At 43.1% G+C, this 22,513-nt stretch overlaps 2 protein-coding genes across 3 annotated transcripts in view; one reads left to right on the forward strand and one right to left on the reverse strand.

Moving 5' to 3' along the window:
* dpf1 (double PHD fingers 1) overlaps nt 1-2,725 on the reverse strand; it is a 52,936-nt gene extending 50,211 nt beyond the window's left edge. Inside the window, exon 1 of one of the 2 annotated variants that reach the window (XR_004501890.2) lies at nt 2,520-2,640. Coding sequence is in view for 1 of the 2 variants with exons in the window: in XM_033631856.2 (XP_033487747.2) it covers nt 2,520-2,725 (206 nt within the window). In the remaining variant the exon portion in view is untranslated. Of the gene's footprint in view, nt 1-2,519 lie in introns of both variants that reach the window. The other variant, XM_033631856.2, reaches the window with a different exon arrangement.
* Nucleotides 2,726-4,274: 1,549 nt separating this feature from the next.
* Nucleotides 4,275-20,632, forward strand: LOC117260251 (zinc finger FYVE domain-containing protein 1). The gene is made up of 12 exons (XM_033632197.2): nt 4,275-4,478; nt 5,356-5,637; nt 6,894-7,116; nt 7,271-7,488; nt 8,040-8,146; nt 12,513-12,621; nt 12,882-12,979; nt 13,069-13,186; nt 14,433-14,603; nt 14,816-15,008; nt 18,244-18,342; nt 18,960-20,632. Exons 1-12 carry the CDS (start codon nt 4,362-4,364, stop codon nt 19,190-19,192), a joined length of 1,968 nt encoding a protein of 655 aa, XP_033488088.2. The 5' UTR covers nt 4,275-4,361; the 3' UTR covers nt 19,193-20,632.
* The last annotated feature ends 1,881 nt before the right edge of the window (nt 20,633-22,513 follow it).

Raw genomic sequence — 22,513 nt, forward strand, 5'->3', positions numbered from 1 at the left:
AGATGGGGCACCAGGGGTGATGGGAGGACAGGGAGGAAATAAGAGGGAGAGAGGTGGAGAGGGAAGCAGGGGAGAAAGAGAGATTAAATGAGTCTCTAATCCAGCAGAGAGATAGACAACAGAGAGAGGGGCTGGTGTGCCCAGTAGATTGGAGCTAGCTGCTCTCCTCTCCACTGATTTGCCTTCGCACACAAATGAACCCTCCACTGTACTTCCACACACACATCACTGCGTGCACACTCACACTGGGGTGATGGGCAACAATTGTGAACGCTTCCTGCAGAATTAACATCCACTGAATTAATTATAATTCATTGCAGAGATTCAACAAAGTTTAAGGACATTTCGGGACACAACAGGCATTGTCTGCCAGCCGCTCTATTAGAGCTGACATTGAACCAAATTTTGCTACTTGTTTGCCCCATTTTGCTGGATAGGCCTCTAATTTGTAAGCCTCTAACAGCAAGTTTGTTTGTAGACATGCTAATTACCAGGGCTTGTTTAAAAGCCGATCGCAGTGTGGTAACTGGAACATAGTTAAACCCATACTGCGTAACGATGGCATTTATACAGTTGGTGAGGTGTTAAAGGCAGTGTTGATTGCCATGGCCTCGTGTAATAAATACATTCAGCTTTATTATCGCACATAGAGTCAGATGCTGTAGTGAAACAGTGTGCCAGCTTCCCTGCAGGTCTGCATCTGGCTCACAACTTTGCTGCTTTGTTCTGTGTCTTGTTTGTCCTCTTTTGTCTCACTGTAAGCTCTTAAAATCAATGTAAGAGCAACACTGAAAATTGGACACTAGTTCATTAGTAACTGGCCACCAGCCTCTTTGTTTTTAACCATTTACTTTCTACTACTATCACTCTTTCTTATCCTGTTCTCTTCCTGCCATCATAGCCTCGTCTCCCTCTCTGTCCTGGCACCACATTGGTATATATATTCCATGCAAATCAGTCAATTTAATCCCCTGACATGGTGTCAGCAAGGGCCTCTGGGAGCAATCTGGCCACACTTTGGCTCTGCTTGGATGAGCATCCCATAAAGAAGAGGAGAAGAAGCTGTGAGCTCAAAGGTCCCACATTACAGCCTCCATCCAGTCCACCTGTCCATTCCTCTCCCATCATCCCATAACATTACTGGATACCAGCTTATTAGAGCGTAATTAAAACCTTGGAATTATTCATCTCTAATTTACTATCATTGAGATGTGTGCTGTGAGTGAAATGCATTTGGGCAAAACACTAAAATACCATCACAGTCAACCGGCAGCACACAGTTGCCCAATCAGTACCATTCCAGTTCCCTCTCTCCTGTGAAGTGCTCTTCAAAGCAGGCACGTACAGGGCAGTCGTTCATGGAATTGCACGAAATGTCGCCTGTGTCTGCATCTCAGAGAGGCTGACAGACAGACAGACAGACAGGCAGACAGACAGACACACAGGCAGTCTATATCCCCACATCCCTGCTCAGGTGAAACCTGTGCAGCATCCGATGTGCGCCCCTGCTTTTGCACACAGGTCTATGACTTTTCTTTGTTTCAAACTGCCTAAGCTGGATGTGTTGTGTGCTCAAACACTCCTCGGTTGTATTTTTATATCGGAGCTATTGTTGGGCTTTTTTTTTTCCCCGGCTATATCTGTGCAAGTACCCGCTGACAGACGCACATCAGCCACCTTTTTGGCCGGGAGCCCAGGCGGGCAGCAGGCGTCTGCATTCCGCTGAAACCAGTCTCTGAAAAACAAAAAAGACCCCCAAAAAACTGCACAAAGGGGATCATTATGGGAGAAACTTCACGGGAAATCCACCCGTTTTAAGAGCTATTAGTGCAAATAAATGCCCCTAAAGATGCACGTTAAGAGTAAAACGCCAGATTGCAATTTATTTTATTATAGGCTTTATTATAGGCGCTAAAGATGAAAGCAAGTCCCGGAGTTAAAGCCGTACACCAGCGTATTTACCTCGGCTTATATATATCCGAGAGGTCCGGCAGTAAAGGTAACGCTGCAGCCAAAAACCCGAGCAGTGAGCTTCATTCTGCCTACCTGTTTACCCTCTCTATGTCCAAAAATGTGCACACAGGTACGGTAAAGCCATCTAAGCTGCCTGCCTCCGGGCCAGTCTGCCACTCCAGCCTGGCTTTGACCGTGATCTTGGCTGGCTACAGTGGCAAGGGACACACCGGGTCACCCAAATCTACCTCCAGCATTCCTCCATATCCCTGCACACACGCTGCTGTCGGCTCAGGGAAATGATTATATGAATTGCATCGGAGCGCACAATAATCCCCTCGTGCCAAAAACACAGAGATCCCCGCGTCAGCTTCAAATCTAACTTTTCTTTAGGGCTGATTCGCATCCGCTGACATTATCCCCATCTCTGCTGTATGCATTGCATGTATAGATGTGTTGGCAATCGTGCTGAGAAATATCAGGGAATTTAAGGCTCCCTAAATTGCACTGACAGCATGCACAAAATACAGAAAGCGCAAACGCGCAGGAAATTGTGTTGTACTTACGATTTGAGGGGGTTCTGTACCGCTGTGGCCATTTTGATATAGTATGATAGAATGCAACACTGCAGAGCCCGGTATTGTACATGTAATGTAGCAGCTATTTCAATTTCATTCATTCTCTGGGGCTGCGGCTGGAGCGAGCAGCCAATGGGAGGCGGGAGCGCTAGGTGACAGCTTTGGGGAAGTGTAGTTTTTACGCATGTCAACATGGAACATGCTGAGGGGGAGCGCACTACAAGTACCAGCGGGGATAGCGGTTTAAGTGGACCACAGTCCCGCCTCGGACTTGTAAGGGCAAAGCCATCCCCCAGTTCCGAATTTACTAAAGAAAAAAAAACGTCTACAGTTATGTCAAGGTTGGGTTGCAGGACTGTCTGTCAGTCTGAGGATGCCATGCATCTCTTATGCATTGTTGTCTTGCCTGCATGATGGTGGTGATGGGTGAGGTTGAATCAGTCCCAAAATTGCATCACAGCGTATAGACTGAGAGTCAACTTCATGGATGCATTTTATACTGAATGGTGAAACAAAATATGAAGAAATGTACTATGTGTAAGGGCAGCAAGTGGATGTATATTTTGCAAAGCACTGTCCAAATATCACCTTACCTGTGTGTTTATTATAGGGAACAACTAGTAAAGAGGAAAAATAATATTTTCAAAAAAGCATTGCTTCCAAATATAAACGTGTTCAACTCTATTCTACAAAAGTTGCATAATATGTAATTAAATTATAGCCTATTACCCCTCAGTAACAAGTTTATCCTATCTATTTGAGGCCAAATTGGGAGACGTTGTGTCTCCATAACCTTACATTAGTGATGGCATGTTGATAGACCCATGGTTAATCTTATATTATCTATGCTAGGTAGCCCTGCATTGAGCAGCTTTAATTATTCATTAATCAGGGGCGATGGGTTGGGAGTAGGCCTATAATTGATTCTTTCAGACATTTGTCTCTCATGGTTGAGCCCGGAGAAAGGCTGGGACCCTCTCCAATCTCCTCACCCCTCCATCCTTTATCCCTTCCTTCCTTAATTCCTTCTTTAAACGCCTTCCCGTGTCCTTGCTTGGAGTAAAGGAGGATGGATGGATGGATGGATGGAGGGAGGGAGGGGAGGAATCAAGAAAGGAAGGAGGACTGAAGGAGGGAAGTTGGGATGGAGCTCAGCCAGGACTGTTAGGGCAGCAATGCTGGAATTTCTTTCTCCATGTCCTGTTCGCAGCAGTGGCGCCGCTCTGAAGCCATTCAGTGACATGTGATATTTATAGATCTGTGCTAACAAATATTTAATGAACATTAGCAAGCAGCTCTAACATGGCAACGCTGCTCCAATAAAACACTCTCTGCCAGTTAAATGGAAACTTTTATTTCGTGTGTGTTGCTGTAATTATGAATTAGTTGCCGTTTTAAAAGACACATAGGCCTATTTTTTTTAGCTGTGTGGTGGAATAAATACAGCCACGGTTATGTGCTTGAATTTAGTTTGCATATTTTATATAAACTCGACAAATCTGCTACATAATACACAGAGAATTCATGTGTCTGTGAAGTCATCATCTCTAATTTTATGTTTTCTTATCCTCTGATTTCTAAAGTTTGTTGAACAGCTTTTCTTGTGTCATTCCCCATTTTGTCCACAGGGTGGTGCTGACGCACCAGACAAGGCGCTGGCCGAACGTCCTCACTGTGCGTCTGACGTCACCGCCTGCGTGCTCCTTGGCTCCGCCCGCAGCGTCAGCAGTACACGCGCTGTTGTTGTGATTGACAGTCAGGAGAGGAGTCATGTTGAAGTTTCGTTTTGCTTTTCGCTCGCACGAAATATGTTTTAATAAGTAAACAACGATGTCCGAGATACTGATGAAGGAAATGGAGAGTATCTCGATCGGTCCAATGAAGGCGGAGGAGTGTCCCGGCGGTGTGCGGAGCTTCCTGCTCGTGGATGAACAAGAAAACCTGAAGGTAAAGTTAGCTAACGTCAACTGAGCTAGCGGATGCTAACAGTTAGCTGCTAAGCTAAGAAGAGGAGGACAACATATTTTCCAACGAAGGCCACTAACCATCCCTTGTCACAGTTGTTGACAGTGTTGAAACGTGAACATAAACGACGTTACAAAGCACCCAGCTAAAGTCAGGTTATTCTTTTCCACTCATTAAAGTGGGTTTATGTCATGTTTTTCTTCACGATTCCTGACTTTAACATCAGATAGCGTTCACCCGTGACGTGTGCAATGTTTAGCCAACAAGGGCTCATGACCCCTCGAAGAAATAAACATTACAAACTTAAACAGAGAGAGGCAGAGCTGCAAATGTGCTTCTCATTGGGAAAGTCCCTGGTGAGTCATACAGTCCAGCTGACCCGCAGGGTGGCACCCTATTATTGCATTGTTGTCACTGCAGTACAAAGGGCAGGAGATAATAATTATTTTTCATGCGAATCAAAATAGTCTGGGATGTCTGCACAGCCAGGTGTGTCTGAACTGTTTGTCCTAAAAGACCTGAAGGCTCAGCAGCATATTGTTGATGAATGCAGATTTCTCCCTGGACTGAATGTACATAATAATAATAATAATAATAATAATACATTTTATTTGAAAGCGCCTTTCAGGACACCCAAGGTCACTGTCTCATAAGATGGCAGAACATAGATAACATAGTTTTTTATTTTGTCTTGTGTCAAGGCTCCTTGTCAGCCAATACTGAACTAATCACACAAATTCAATTCAGTTTTTTCCTACATTTAATGAAGCCAATTACGCCATGTCAAGACAGGCCAGCAATCCATCCTCTGTTCTTAAAAAAAGCTCTCCACATTGTGTCCCCCTTCCTCTCCCTCCAGGTCCGCGATGAGTCCGAGTTTGTGGACCGACTCGGCTGTGGGGACGTGGCAGGAGTCAAGGTCCTATCCATCTTCGGCAACACCGGCGATGGCAAGTCCCACACCCTCAACCACATCTTGTTCGGCGGCGAGACCGTGTTCTACACCTCCAAGTCCCCCAGCTCCTGTACGGTGGGAGTGTGGGCTGCGTATGACCCCACCCTCAGCCTGGTGGTGCTTGATACTGAGGGCCTGCTGGGGGCCGCAGTCAAACAGAACCAGAGAATGCGGCTGCTGCTAAAGGTGAGTTTGTCGTAATGAACTGAAAGCTGGATGCGTTTACACAAAACAGCAAATTTCGAATTTGTGTGCACATCACACAATGTACGGTTCACTGCTGTCTGTTATTAGGGTGAGTAAACGTGTGCAGATAAAGTTTGGCAATAGTTAGTAATCATTTACAGGCCTCATATATTTCTTGATTCATCCTAAATCGCATTATAGAGCCTCCACAGCCCCAGTTTTCTGCCCCGGCTCGGTGTTGCTCCAGGACCATGTGATGCTGGCAGTGTCAGCTCACAGTTGTGAGAGGCTCTCTTTGTTTTTCGGACAGCTGGTTTCAAGAGAGGGGTAGAAACACATATAGAGTGTAAGTTTCTGTAAGTGTAGGTGGTTGGTAGAAGAGTGAGATGTGATGTGAAGTTTGGGTCTTACTCGTGATTGAGTTTTATACACAGTATTAGTGTATTCTTTGAATTATTTTCTTCACACAATTAACAGTGTTTTTGAGTGCCTGAAAGTGCTCAAAGTCACATCCTGCAGCCTTTTTAAGATATTGTGTGCTCAAATTTTCTAGGTCTAAAGCCCCTTTCATACATGCACTGCAAACCTGACATTGTCTAGACATTACCCGGAGTAGCTGTATGTGAGCACGCAAATGTCCAAACTAGTTGGAGTGGACATGAAACCAACTTTATCCTGCCAGCTTCCTAGTCTAAAGTCTGTGTAGTGTCCAGTTGAGTCCGTGTGTGAATAGAGCAGGTAACTGTCCGGGGAGAATTAACAGTGATCAAGTGGATGTGTTAATGGCATTTCTATTGGTCACACGACACCAAGGAAAACAAACATCCAAGGTGAAGAAGAAGGGCCATTTACACAAAGACGGCAACAAAAATGTCAAACTTGAGAGACGATGACATATGGGAGCTTCTGTTGGTGAGGGCCAACGCCAAAATCAACAGATAAATTAAAGGAACGGCAGCAGAGGCTGTTGTTTGTGATCAAATTATGATCCAGCTGCGTGACCGTGTTGTAATCTGATTATGTCCTGCCTCCCGCATACTCTACCCAGGCACCACCCCTTATTTAAACCAAAGAGAGTATTTCTAGCAGGTGAGAACACATTTGACACAAACAACTTCCTGTTTTGTGTTACATGTGTGAAAGGGGAAGTCCAGACAACATTCAGGCCTGATTCTTTGGCCATTGTGTGGAGTTCATATGAGAAAATGGCTATAGATGTTATTTCTCACATAGCACTATGTAAATCTCTTTTTCAGGTATTGGCGGTGTCTGATATAGTGGTGTATCGTACACGGGCAGAGCGCCTTCACAACGACATGTTCCAGTTCCTGAGCAACGCCTCAGGGGCCTACCTGAAGCACTTCACCCCGGAGCTCAGGGCCCTCTCGAGCCGCTGTGGTCTGGACGTGCCCCTCTCCTCTCTTGGCCCTGCTGTCATCGTCTTCCAGGAGACAACGCACACCCAGTTGCTCGGTCAAGGTATGGGAGGGAAATATATTAAATGGCATGTGAATACTTTATGCGATTACACAAACACGATCCTTTTTACTGGATTTATTGTGATGGGTGTTAATCTCTTGTTTTCTGGTTTCCGTCTTCCAACTAAAATGTCTTGTCTTTCTGTCCCTTGTAGATTCTAAGGTGGCCGGCCATGCTGACACGCTGCTCCAGAAGCGTTTCCACGACCTGAGCTTGGGGACTGAGGCCTTCAGCTCGGTGCAGTATGTTGGCACTCAGACCATCACGCCTCCAACTGACTACAGCAGGCTGCTGGAGGCTGTCAAGCAGCAAGTGAAGAACACTCACACACGCTCGCCCCGCCAGCCCGGGATAGTGTTTCACGCTCTGGAGGTAAGTGGTGGACTATTACCTATCTTTGTGAAATAGACACAGAGTAGAATTTTAGAGAGATTAAACAGAGATAAAGACAATTCTGCGCTTTGATCATGGTAAGCTTGGCACACACACACACACACACACACACACAAAAGTAAGCAACTTAGCAGCAACAACAAACTAGCTGGGTATCGGCTACACTGTATGATTGATGTAGAGAGTAAAAAGGCACTGATCTTTGGGAGTCAACTTGTGGGCCTGCTTCCTGATGGCTGACCAACAATTCTGACATGTCAGAAGTTCACCCAAACGTCTGACAGCCTGTCAGGAGCAGCTGATGATAGGTCCTCCCTCCCTCCTGTAGACTGCACAGCAAACAACACCAGGCAAAGCTGAAATTTGGTCAGACTCTAAAATGAGTCGTGCAGCTCAAAAAGCGGGACAGAAACAGGCTCAAATTGCACAGTGCATGCCCAGCTTTAGTCTCCTGGTGTTGACAGTGACTTGCTTTGTGTCCACTTTTCTCTCCCCCATCAGTCTTCACCTTCATTTTTACGCTTCCACAGGCCCTAAGTGAGCGTTTCTGTGGGGAACTGACAGACGACAAGATAACCCCCTGCTCCTTCTTCCCAGATGAGTACTTCACCTGCTCCGCTGTCTGCCTCAGCTGCAAGTAAGTCATAACAAACATTTTAAGGAGGTACTTCAAATCAGATCAAATCGGACGTTAATTATATAGTATAATTCACGCAATCATGCAGCCTGAAATGCTTCACAGAGCAGGATCAAAACAGCACAGAAAAAATAACAAGTAAACAACTAAAAATTACAACAGTAAATGATGAAATGTTGAACATAATAAAAGTCAAAAGAACAAATAAACACAAGGGACAAGGCACTGTAAATACAAGCCAAGCTAAAAAGAAAATGAAAACACACAGATGAACTGTTTGTGGTTGTTTATTGAATATTTTGATATGTTGAATATTGAATATTGTGATCCTTTGTAAATGCTTGTGTTATCGAGAGCTGCTTTGTGGAGGCACTTGTCGCTGGGCGCTCGTCAGTCTTTTTTTTAAGCCATGCACTGTGCAGGTTCGGTAACATGATTGTTAGTATTACCTTTGATTGCTGAAACACTTTTTCCACAGTGTTTACATTTGATATCTTTCTGTTCGGTGTCGTCTTCATGAAAGCCAAAATGTGTCCAAATGATGAACATGGCATTTCTCTTTGGTATAAGCTGCTCAAGTTGCTCAGTTGGCTCGGTGTTTGAGCTCTCCTCCATGGTCGCGGACTGGACGGGGAGGAGTCACATGACTTCACACGCAGTAGTATGTTTTTAAGGGCACAGTATACAGTACAGGCCAAAAGTTTGGACACACCTTCTCATTCAATGCGTTTTCTTTATTTTCATGACTATTTACATTGTAGATTCTCACTGAAGGCATCAAAACTATGAATGAACGCATGTGGAGTTATGTACTTAACAAAAAAAGGTGAAATAACTGAAAACATGTTTTATATTCTAGTTTCTTCAAAATAGCCACCCTTTGCTCTGATTACTGCTTTGCACACTCTTGGCATTCTCTCCATGAGCTTCAAGAGGTAGTCACCTGAAATGGTTTTCCAACAGTCTTGAAGGAGTTCCCAGAGGTGTTTAGCACTTGTTGGCCCCTTTGCCTTCACTCTGCGGTCCAGCTCACCCCAAACCATCTGGATTGGGTTCAGGTCCGGTGACTGTGGAGGCCAGGTCATCTGCCGCAGCACTCCATCACTCTCCTTCTTGGTCAAATAGCCCTTACACAGCCTGGAGGTGTGTTTGGGGTCATTGTGCTGTTGAAAAATAAATGATCGTCCAACTAAACGCAAACCGGATGGGATGGCATGTCGCTGCAGGATGCTGTGGTAGCCATGCTGGTTCAGTGTGCCTTCAATTTTGAATAAATCCCCAACAGTGTCACCAGCAAAACACCCCCACACCATCACACCTCCTCCTCCATGCTTCACAGTGGGAACCAGGCATGTGGAATCCATCCGTTCACCTTTTCTGCATCTCACAAAGACACGGCGGTTGGAACCAAAGATCTCAAATTTGGACTCATCAGACCAAAGCACAGATTTCCACTGGTCTAATGTCCATTCCTTGTGTTTCTTGGCCCAAACAAATCTCTTCTGCTTGTTGCCTCTCCTTAGCAGTGGTTTCCTAGCAGCTATTTGACCATGAAGGCCTGATTCGCGCAGTCTCCTCTTAACAGTTGTTCTAGAGATGGGTCTGCTGCTAGAACTCTGTGTGGCATTCATCTGGTCTCTGATCTGAGCTGCTGTTAACTTGTGATTTCTGAGGCTGGTGACTCGGATGAACTTATCCTCAGAAGCAGAGGTGACTCTTGGTCTTCCTTTCCTGGGTCGGTCCTCATGTGTGCCAGTTTCGTTGTAGCGCTTGATGGTTTTTGCGACTCCACTTGGGGACACATTTAAAGTTTTTGCAATTTTCCGGACTGACTGACCTTCATTTCTTAAAGTAATGATGGCCACTCGTTTTTCTTTAGTTAGCTGATTGGTTCTTGCCATAATATGAATTTTAACAGTTGTCCAATAGGGCTGTCGGCTGTGTATTAACCTGACTTCTGCACAACACAACTGATGGTCCCAACCCCATTGATAACGCAAGAAATTCCACTAATTAACCCTGATAAGGCACACCTGTGAAGTGGAAACCATTTCAGGTGACTACCTCTTGAAGCTCATGGAGAGAATGCCAAGAGTGTGCAAAGCAGTAATCAGAGCAAAGGGTGGCTATTTTGAAGAAACTAGAATATAAAACATGTTTTCAGTTATTTCACCTTTTTTTGTTAAGTACATAACTCCACGTGTTCATTCATAGTTTTGATGCCTTCAGTGAGAATCTACAATGTAAATAGTCATGAAAATAAAGAAAACGCATTGAATGAGAAGGTGTGTCCAAACTTTTGGCCTGTACTGTATATTATTTTGTTGAAGTCCAGGGTGTCCGCGGGGTCTTAAAAAGTATTAAAAGTTGATAAATCAAATGTCGGAAAATTAAGGCCCTTAAAAAGTATTAAAAAGGCTTAATCGCAATTTTATGAAGTATTAAATTTTCTTGGCATTCAAACTTTGACAAAAAGTATCCATGAATGTATAATTTATTTTCCTCCTTGCGACTATTACAAACAACGATGTGTAGGTAGGCACACTTGGACTGCCGCTCGGGGTCATGCACGTACCTGTGCGAGATCACGCGACGGCGCATGTCCAGGCACCAAACAGAGGAGCAAAAGACAGTAAAAAATCCTTCACATCTTATATGAGTTCTGTTGTATGTTTATGCTCCATAGATTTAATTGCAAACTTGCTGCACTTAGATCCTCACAACAGCCAGTACACATCACTCAAGCTTTCACTAGGTCACATGATTTCAAATGAATATGGATGTGTTGTTTGATCATCACACATGTCAAAGTTTCATTAGGTCACATGGCTTATGTCTACAACTTGAGCTGGGGGACGACGGCGAGGGGCCGAGGTCCCGCCCAACGCTGCTTCGCAGCTTTAATTGCAAACTACAACTGTTAAGTAAGTTAAAGATGGGTTGCTACTAACGACAGCTTGAAGTGGCGATGAGGTATTAAGGTTTTTTTGGAAGGTCTTAAAAAAGTCTTAAAAAGGTATTGAAATTAACCTCATGATTCCTGCATATACCCTGAAGTCCTTGTGACGACCAGGAGGCCAGCTGTCTCTTAGTCTGTTTTCTCCACTCTAAAGATGGAGTTGGGATGGAAAATTCTTCCTAGGCCAAAATCAAGGAAGATTTTGGCTGAAACACTGATCAAAAAGCAAATAAATCCTCAAGTCATGCAGTCACTCTTCTGTACCTGTGCAAGATTGTCACTTCCCTTACATAGCTCAGTGCACACAAGCCCCTTTTTTTACTCCATAAAGATATATTTTTAAAATATTCTTTGCAATTAAAATAATCACTAGATTGTGTGAAGCTTTTATAAATAATTACAAAAGTCATGAAGGGCTGTATCACACTTCTGGTTTTATTTCTTGGCCACAAATCTCAGAGTTCTCCCCTGTTGGATGCTTTATGACAGATCCACGCTCCACTGCTCTCAACCTCGACGCAGTCTACTGTCCATTTCTCCGTTTTTAAAAGAATAGTATCATTTATTCAGCCTCCAAGACACGGAGACAGGTCAGATGGCCATTTGGGCTAAAAGCATTTTCCACTCTGGCGTCTCACCTTGCTCCCCCCCTCTGTTATGGATGAAGTCTGCTCCTCACGGTCAAACCTCAGCATTAGCAGGTCATCAAACGTCTGCACATTGATCCTTTGTAACCTTTCAGCAAATTGCAGATCCAGTTTCCAGTTTACCAGCATTTCTTCCAGTGTTTAGAGTTGTACTGTGGAGATGAAGTAGATGCGCTTTTAACCAGTTAGTTCATTAAATTTTTTGAGCGAAAACCCCCATAAGCCTTAAAAATTATTATTCAAAGCAGAGTATTTTCAGAAGTCTTAAATTGTATCTGGTGGTGATCTTTATTCTCTAAACATTTGTCTAATTGTAACTCTTTTAACTGGAGTTGGGGAACATCCCTCTTCATTAGAATCTTCACACAGCAGTTAAAGGCTTTTATTGCCGGATGGGAACATAAACAGACACACAAACAGAAATCTTTCAGTCGCCTCTGGCTGAATCACAGAATTGGAATTTATTCTCTCAGAGCAAAAATCTGTTGTTTTTCTTGTGGATGTTAACTGTCGCCCCAGTGGGACTCGTAAAACTTGATGTCTTTTCCATATTTTTGGAAAGGAGAAATGGGATTCCTCCACTCTTTGTGTTTCTTCTTTATGGAAGGCTGAGAGAAGTGTGAGTGGGGGAATTCAGAACAAGAAAAGATTCAGGGATTAATGGACTGAACACACTGGTCAGACTTTTACAAAAACCTTTCCACATCACTCTGACGTCTGTATGTCTATATGAAACTTTGTTTTTCTGTCTTGTCTCCAGCATTCGCTGTAAAAATGGAATGAACCATCTGAGAGACAGGGTCCCCCACATGGCAGATGGACTGTGCCAGTATGCACACCAGTTCAACAACAAGGTCCTTATCTGTAAGGTAAGACTGACTCATAAAACCACTCATCAGTCACCCCAGGTGAACTGGGACTCAGTTCAAAATGTGATGTTTACGTAGTTTCGCTGTTAAGATTTTGTACTGGTAATTTAATGTGGTGGGTTTTTCTGTTGCCTCTCTTCCAATTATTCCTTACATGCTATCCTAAAAATGCACATTGCAGAATTTCTGACATATTATATATCATTTTCTGTTTGTTTGTTTTTTGTTTTTGTTTGTTTTTTTACGTCTCATGTCTCCAGAGATGTTATGAAGGAGGCAGAGAGGTGATAGTCTTGCCCAAGACTTCAGCTTCCACAGACAATCCATGGTTTGGACTGGCCAAGTACGCCTGGTCAGGGTACGTAAACACACACACAGACAGAAACACGCACCTTTTCATTGCCTGTCATCCAGCCATCTCATGTTGTCCCCCCACCTCCCCATCAGCTATGTGTTGGAGTGCGCGAGCTGTGGTGTAATCTACCGCAGCAGACAGTACTGGATGGGAAACCAGGACCCTGAGAGCGGCGTGGTGCGGTCTGAGGTCAAGCACGTTTGGGAGGGGGTGAGTACTTGACTCTTATTCTCTTTTCAGTACAAAAGTACTACATACTGAGATTATAGTGTAGGTATCTGATGGATGAGATTATGCAGTGATGTTGCATCACTATACCTCGAGGCCAGACCACAACATTTAGAAGGTTACACGACATTCAACTTTCTTGGTGGATCATTAAATGCATTATATGCTAAGCATTTATTCTGGCAGAGTGTCATGGGCAACATTCAGAACATTTGCATTAAAGGGATAGTGCACCCAAAAATGAAAATTCAGCCATTATCTACTCACCCATATGCCGATGGAGGTTCAGGTGAAGTTTTAGAGTCCTCACATCACTTGCGGAGATCCAAGGGGAGAGGGGGTAGCAACACAACTCCACCTAATGGAGGCTGACGGCACCCCAGGTTCAGGCGTCCAAAAACACATAATTGAAACCACAAAATATCTCCATACTGCTCGTCCGTAGTGATCCAAGTGTCCTGAAGCCCCGACATAAAAAGTTGTTTGGAAAAACGTGATTTGAACTCTGTTTTTAGCCTCATTGTAGCCTGTAGCTCTGACTGCCTCTCTGTGTACCGTGTTCACGTGTGTGCGGTTGCGAGCGAGACCAGCGAGAGCACATAAACACATATGAACGCAGTGCCCATGTCTCACGGTCTCGCGCAACTGTGCACACATGATGCAGGCTACAGTAAGGCTAAAAGCAGAGTTCAAATCACGTTTTTCCAAACAACTTTTTATGTCAGGGCTTCAGGACACTTGGATCACTACGGACGAGCAGTATGGAGATATTTTGTGGTTTCAATTATGTGTTTTTGGACATTTGAATCTGGGGCGCCGTCAGCCTGCATTAGGTGGAGTTGTGTTGCTACCTCCTCTCCCCTTGGGTCTCCGGAAGTGTTGTGAGGACTCTAAAACTTCACCTGAGCCTCCCTCTGTATATGGGTGAGTAGATAATGGCTGGATTTTCATTTTTGGGTGCACTATCCCTTTAAATGGCAACATCTTGCATGAAGTTTGTGCATTTAGCTTCATCTAAAGAACTGAGATCCAGCAAGGGATGCACTGTAAGCATTTTTCCCTGCTTCAGTGTAGATTCATTGATTGGTACAGTAGCAATTCACTGACTGACCTTTTCCAATAAACCGTATTTTTCCATCTGTCTCTCATCCCTCTCTTCCTCATTTAACGTCTCGACAATAAAACCTGGAGCTTCTCTTTCACTTGTCTTCATTTTTTCTTCTTTCAGTCGGACACTTTTCTGACCAACCACCAAAACGCTGCCCAGAGGGTTCTGGACGGGATGAACTATGTGATTCAGTCAGTGTCGGAGTACAGCCACGGGCCCACCAAAGCTGTCACTGCCTGGCTCACTGATCAGGTGGCACCGCCATACTGGAGACCCAACACAGACATCACTGTGAGTCTGAAGAACTAAAGCTGCTGCAAACAACAAACACTGCAAAACAATTCAGATAAAAGAGTTTAAAGTTGGATTTCAGAAGACCACATGTAAAAATAAACTTCCCTTTGAGCTTTGTGCACAGAAGTGTGATGTTGTTAACCAAATGATTTGCTCAATGTCTGCAATAGTGTTTTCATCACTGACTCCTCCTCTCCCTCGTGCCTCAGGCCTGTCACAGCTGTCAAAAGGTGTTCGAGGAGGCGGAGAGGAAGCACCACTGCCGATCATGTGGCGAGGGTTTCTGTCACCCTTGCTCCAGCCACAGGATGCCAGTACCAGAGCGAGGCTGGGGCAGTGGCCCTGTCAGGGTGTGTGAGGCCTGCTATCGACAGGGAGGGCCACCTGACACTAACAGCCAGGGTAAGTGCCAAACAGTGAACTTTAACCAGGCGGTTTGTGTTAAATTACATGCATGTCCTTGTAATAGTAGTAGTAGTAGTAGTAATAGTAGTGTAATAGTATTGACAGGGTCAGTGAACATAGTGCGCATTCTCACCTCAAGAATTTCATTCACTTGCATTTTATTCCTGCTCATGTGTAATTTCAGAACTCCTCTAAATTTCCTTTCTTTCTTTTTTTATTGTAAAATGTGTTAAAATAATTCAGAAAGGTTAAAAATGTAAGAAGTCAAATAGTCACGTTCCTAAATATTTAAGGGATACAGACAGTGCTGTGGGAAAATATAAAAGAGAGGGGAAAAAACTCTGATTTCTTGTATTTAAATAATTCACAAAGAATGGATTGCAACAAGTGATATCACCATGAATTGCACATCACTTGCTTCTGCTGTCTTCTCGTCTTAAGGAAGATATTGTGCTAATGATATTACAGTGCAAACACACCTATCAAGTTATGTAGCTGAGTGCAGTTTGTCCTATTTGTGGTTGAATAGAGTATAAATGTTGCATTTGTACCAAGAACATAGTAGGCAGAACAATGGAAAGAGAAAAAGAAAACTGAAACTGACCGAGGAGTTGCAGAGGCATTCCCCAAAACTTCAGGCAAGAAAACGAAACCATATTTGGGTCATTACTACCCCTTAAACATGTACTTCACTTTACTCCACCAACTGTCCAAAGATGCTAATAATTACACTCTGTGTGTGGCTAGTGGTGCTGATCTTTGTGAATTAGTCTGTTTTTACAATGAGGCTTATTTGCATAGAAAGAGGACAATTTTGCACCAAATTTATGCTTATTATCTAACTCAAAGGAACAGTTTGAGCCAAAATCAAACATACATATTTATTTCTCTTACCTGTAGAGCTATTTATCAGTCAAGATTGTTTTGGTGAGAGTTGCTGAATGTTGGAGATATCGATCGTAGAGATGTCTGCCTTCTTTTAAATATAATGGAACTACATGTCACTTAGCTTGATGTGTTCAAGGCACCAAAAATAAGTAAATAAATTTCAGGCACCAACTGTATCACCATGCAGAAGAAATTGTGCAACTCTTGCTAGTTCACCTAGCACTACTGAGCAAGCTAATGTTACTAGTCAGCCGGGGAGGATGCTAGGGATGCGCGTGATTTATCAGTTTTAAAACAGCATGTGGGAAATTGGAGCGATGTCTTCTCGCAAAACCAGCGCAGTTTGGCAGTACTTTGATCTGGACTTCTGCAGCAATTTATCTTTTCTGAGATGTTATATTATTTATAAGCTTTAAGTGAGTTGTTGTCAGATAATGTGCAAGGTTTACATTCATATTGCATGGAGCTCATTTCAGCTGAAATTTAAATATAATTTAGATGTTGTTTTATTAACTTTAAAGTGATTTGCTATAATTTCTGTCATATAATCTGCAAGGTTCAGCGTGCACCACATTTCAGAGGCAATTTATTTATTTTAGATATTATTTTAGTGGTTAACTTTTGACTGAGTTGCTATCATGTTCACATTCATACCACACGGCGCAAAGTGTCTTGTTCTTCAGTGGCATTTAAAATCCGACACGGTTGTTGAAGATTGTGATTAAAGGCTTCAAAGGGCTCCTAATGCACACAATATTTTTTGGTCAATTTTTCAAATACTTAACGATAAATTGTGCTAAATTTTGACTGTTTTCTGAGTGTTTTCCCTTTTTAGACTAGTCGACTACTTAAAGTTTTCATTTAGTCGACAGGGAAATTAGTCGCCAGGAACATCCCTAGTCGACGCCATTAATGTTTACATCTTGTGCTGTCACGAGCACAAGCCTCTCGTCCATGAGTAGATGCATACTTCCTTGAATTGATAATAGCACTACAAATAACTGGAAAAATGAGTATTTTGATTTTGGGGTGAACTGTCTCTTTAAATATGTGCAAGGAGCACAGGAATGCCAAGGCGCTATTTGCTTGGCAGTGCAGTCAGGGGTGCATTTCACTAGGGATGCACCGAAATGAACATTTGTGGCCGAAGCCGAAGCCAAATATTATTAAATGCTTGGCCGAATACCGAGTACCGAATACTGAATATCATTGTTTAGTTTTTCATTAGTTGTTACAGATGAACCCCCTCCAGATTAGTGTTGTCACGGTACCAAAATTGGGACCCACTGTGCGATACCAGTGAAAATATCATGGTTATCATGAGTAGTATCACGATACCACAGCGAAAATGAGGCAGATGTGCCTTTTGTCATTTATGAAAAGATAAATCACTTTTCTATAATACATCAATGATATTTCAATGGAATAAATTACTTATTGACTTATTCATACTTCAAAAACAGCATCAGTAAGTGATTAACATAGGGGGGATCAAAATAAAATAAATAAATAAAATAAAAATCAACCAGCCACCCTCCTCCCCTGACAGTCCCTTCATAAGTAATGAACAGTCCCTAAAGTGCGGTGAGGTTTGTGGGCCGTTACTGCCAGAAAGAGAGAAATGTGAAAGGCTCGTTTCTCCTCTGACACATCACATAGCTGTGTTCGGCTGGCTCGGCTGTTCAGGTATTTCTGGGCAGTCATGACACCAAGAAGAGGATATTATTGGAACCGACTTCTCTGTCGCCGGGTAAGCCGATGGCCGCTGTATTTGACAGGAATACATTATCGTTACTGTCTGTGTCTGTGACCCCCGTTCAACCCACAATCGGTGGAATTCACCTTTTGTTTCTGCTGGTGGTTGAAATCTGTAGGCTGCTCGCACAGAGTGCTGAATGATTTAAGCCTATTTTGCTCGCTCAAAACTATTTTTAGTCGCAAATGCGAGTGCCGTGACGGACGGATCGCCACACTGCCGACATTTTATTCTGCCCGTCACGGCACGCTGTTTGATCGCGTTATCAAAACACGCCGCTATTATTCGGCCTTGCTTTTAACTTATTCCACCGAATACCGAATGTGTGGTTTTTTGCAATATTCGGCCGAATATATTCGGTTACCGAATATTCGGTGCATCCCTACATTTCACCCTTTGCAGGTGCTTTGACAATTAGTTACTTTTTGTCTATTTGTGCAGGTTTAGCAAACAAAAGACGCCCAATTCTTTTGTGAATTCGCCCATGATTGTGTCTGTGATAGCTGCTCACATATATTTGTATTGCTGATGTTGTGCACTGTATATCCATGTCTTTCTCTCATACATACACACATCTCTTTTCTTCAGTGTGCAAGGTGGAGCCTCGTGGTCTGATAGCTCGCAAGGTGACAGAGGTGGCGCAGTCCACGCTGGACATGGTCACCACAGCTGTGGAGTACCCTCTCTGTGAGTGCAGCTGCATTTCACCACCACACACTCTGTCAGCAGCACTGCAGCTGGTCGCGCATTATATCTGGGTCAAATAGCTTTTGACCGACCAATTTGTCGTACATGATTGTGATTACCAACTTTACAGTATGAAAATGTGATTTGTTTTTGATTTGTAAAGCTGCAGTTGTCTTTTGTTTGTCTGTTGGATAAATGTAAATGGGGGTGATTTGCAATACGGGAGAAAAGGAACTGACAGCCGTGTTGCAGTAAACCCAAAATGTGTGCTCATGAGAGCTGACTCTATATTCTGGCAGATGAGGAGGGTGTACTGAACCTCTGAGCCACTTTGACTCAATAGGTCACCTGCAAGGAGTGTGTGGCATAAATAAACACCTAATGGTCCAGAAGCTCTTCATCCATCATGAGTTATTTAGTAGCAGTTTGGAGATTCACACCATAAACATTAATGAAGCCTGGGATCCTGTAAAGTGATTTATATCATCCCGAGTGTATATGATATCGTGCAGTTTCACAGAATGGTCTGTGCAGATATGGATATATATGCTCACATAAAAACAGTGTACAATCCCTGCTCTTCAGTGAAATATTTACTCTTCGTCCTCTCCCCTTAGGTTTCGTGAAAGATGTGGCTCGGCCAGACTACTGGGTGCCAGACCAGGACATCACCCAGTGCCACCAGTGCTCCAAAACCTTCACTCCAGCAATGTCCAAGCACCACTGCAGGGCCTGCGGGCAGGGTGTGTGTGGTCCCTGCTCCACACATATCAAGCCCGTCCCCTCCCGAGGCTGGGACCACCCAGTCAGAGTGTGTGACAGCTGCCACGCCCGCACGGATAGTTTGTGAGCTCTTTGAACCGGGACAACTTCCTCAGATAATCCACAAAAACATTGTGAGTCCTGGCAGCGCTGCTCCACGAGAAGGAGGAGGATTGATTATGCAGCACGAAACAGCAGGACAGGAGTCAGCCTTGTTTTTGCGTAAAAAGACGGGCTGCTCCGAAGCTTAAAATGGTCTTCAACTGTGCACCAGGTTTGGTGTTATATCAGTGCTGACCTAGGATCAGCTTTATTTCATCTGCCTTCCTTCTCCAACTGATTCTTCAGGGGTTATGAGATAAAACTCAATATAAATCACTTTAACTACCGCCCCACTGGACCATTTAAGCTATCATGAAACCAACTGGACAAATAGAAAGCTGGACGTTTGATTTTAACTGACTGGACATTTAGACAATGAAGACATACATCTCAATTCTCATTTAACAGCAAAGCTTGTACTCGTAACTGCACTCAGATGTAGTCTTCCTCATTCATTCATTCATTCATTTGTGTTTGCACAGCCCTGAAACACACGGCCCATTCTCATTTTGATCAATTTGTTTGCTAGAAATGACTGGAGGAGAAGTAAAAGGGAAGTACTGGGAATAGTGGGAGGTTTTTAAATGTTTGGGGTTTGTTAAACCTGTCTGTTTCAAAGAGCATCAAGTCATCTCCGCAACTTGCATCATCTCTGCAAAGCCTAGAGAAAAGTAGAGATTGTGTGAGGTGATCATTGTTTTTATCCGCCTCATGATCATCCTCTAAACCAGCTCTCTCATGAAACTTCTGGACAGAGGAGGGAACCACAAAGCAGTTCAGATTTTTGGAGAAAAAAGCAACTGTGTGCCTGTTTTGCTCTGGACAGAAAGAGATACAAGATGAAGAAACACAAGCTACAGCAGTGTGTGCCTTCGTAGCCCCTAATATTTGTTTTAGGGGATTCCTCCATATGTGCAAGGACTAATGAGATTATTTGTGCCTAATAACAGAGCAGTGTAACCTAAAGCCTTGCTCGTCTAACTCTTACAGTTGTATCCACAATAAGGTGAAATGGATAGGAAGAGAAAATCTCATATTATAGCACAGCACATTATAGACATTCCAGTGTATGGGAATACTTGTGTATTTACTGATGTAGATTTGCCTTTCTGAGGTTATTATATAAAAAAGATGGCGCTCTCTTGAGCCACTGATGCTTCAGAAAGCTCTCTTAATATAACGAATGCACTGCACTAGACTGGACAATTGAGTTTTTCTGATATTTGAAAGGCGCTTGAATCACTTGTAATGTTGATGGAAAATGATTCTCTGTTTAACATGGTGGAAAAATTAACGCAACTTCTCTCTGTCTAGAAATAATCAATTCAACTTCACAGATGTTTTCCAGGGAAATCTGGAAATTGACAATCTTGATTCTCAGGCTTGTCCAAATAAAGAAACAAAGGAAGACTTTGTGTCTCTAAAATGTATTCACTCCCTTACTGCCTTTCTCTTTACCTCTCTGTCTCTAATCTCTCCATAATAATCATGCTTTATTTACATGGATCAGTACTACACATTGTTGCAAAAATAACCTGATGTTGACAACAGAGAGACAATGGCAATAAAAAAAAACGAGTAAATCAAGTAATGATTAACTGGCTAGATTTTCAAAAATATCACAATCAGCTCACCTTTAAAGCCTTGCAAAGCTACAGTAATTACTTGTTCTTGGTTAGAAGGAGTAGACAAAATAAGGGGCCTGACCCCGGCTCCCTACTGAAACCAGCAGATGAACATACTAGAGGAAACTTTAATAGACTTGAACGTGATTTATTTATATATTATTCCCCTCCTCAAATAAAAATACAGGAATTTTTTTTTTAAAAAAAAAGGTAATCAGAAGAATTTCCACTTTAATTTAATAATTATTTCCTGTGTTCAAGTTAAGGTAATCCCAGTGAGGAAGAAATGTCCAGAGTCAACTTTGAAAAAACAGGAACCAGGAACTTCATTGGAAGGAGTCATCCTACTAAGGAAGGATCCTTGACTTTGAGAAACACCAGTGGATTCTATGTGTCCTGATTCAGTGGTTCTCAAACAGAGGTCAGAGGACCCCCAGGGGTCCTTGAGGGAATTCCATTTCTTCCCCTTAGCCCTTGTCTTGGCCCTTCCCCTTGGGTTTTGCACGTTCACATGAGGAGAAGTGGGCTCAAGCTTGTGATACCCAAAGTCTTTTGTGCAATAGTTTAACTAGATTTGAGGGATTCCTTAAGAATAAGACCAAGGTAAGGAGAAAACCTTTAGTACTTAAGTGAACATTTTAAGGAAACCTGAAAGAAAAGATGTGTTTTGTGCCACTGATTGAAGGAAAATCTTAACTCAAGGTTTTTTGTGCAGCTGGTCCCTGGTCTTAATCATATCTAACAACCAAAATCTTTTCATACGGAGGTCCTTGAAGAGAAACCTTATCAAATGTGGGTCTGTGACCTTGAACAGTTTCAACTTAGGGCCCCTGACACAACAAAATGTTGAGAGCCACTGTCTTTATCAACAGCACCTCTGTTGTGCTTTTCTTTAAAGCAGGGGTCTTCAACATTTTTCACACCAAGGACCCCTTAACTGACAGAGACGGAGCAGGGACCCAGTACTACATATTCAGTGTTAAATCATATTGCATATTAAACCGGGCAGATGGAGGTTGTCAGGCAGGAGGCCACATCCGCCTCAGGCTGCAGTCTTGATCTGTATTTGCTTCTCAGGTAGGTGAGGGAGGAAACTCCACTTCCATACGGATGAGTTGCTGCAAGAGGCGAAATATATTGGACTCATATTAATGTGCATTTTCAGACATGTTTTAATTTTCGAAGAGGAAAAAAAACTTTAAAAAATGGACCACCTCCTGTTGAAGACCCAGGCTTTTAAGCGATTCATATAAGGGAGTTATGTGGATATTATTATGCAGATTTTTTTTGGAATACTGTACTGTTTTAAGTTTTTGTTTCATTTTATTTTCCCACTACTTATCATAAAACCCATTTATTGGCAGTGTCTATATCTTATGTGGCTGTGGGTGGTACAGATGGTGTTTGTGAGCTGTTGTTGGAACAGCTCGTTCTCTCTTGTCTTTATCCATCCATTATCTGTACCCGCTTATCCTATTTAGAGGTGTTGGGGGCGGGGGTGGAGCCGATCCCAACTGACACTGGGAGAAGGTGGGGTACACCCTGGAGAGGTTGCCAGTCAATCACAGGGCTGGGACAACCACTCACACACATTCATGTCTTGTTTTTTTGGCTCCAGACTTTTAACAGCTCTCTCGTTAACATTCTCAGTAGTAGTTTATATATTCCTTTCATTGTAATAT

Source organism: Epinephelus lanceolatus, chromosome 4, assembly GCF_041903045.1.
Source record: "Epinephelus lanceolatus isolate andai-2023 chromosome 4, ASM4190304v1, whole genome shotgun sequence".
Taxonomy (NCBI): Eukaryota; Metazoa; Chordata; class Actinopteri; order Perciformes; family Serranidae; genus Epinephelus; species Epinephelus lanceolatus.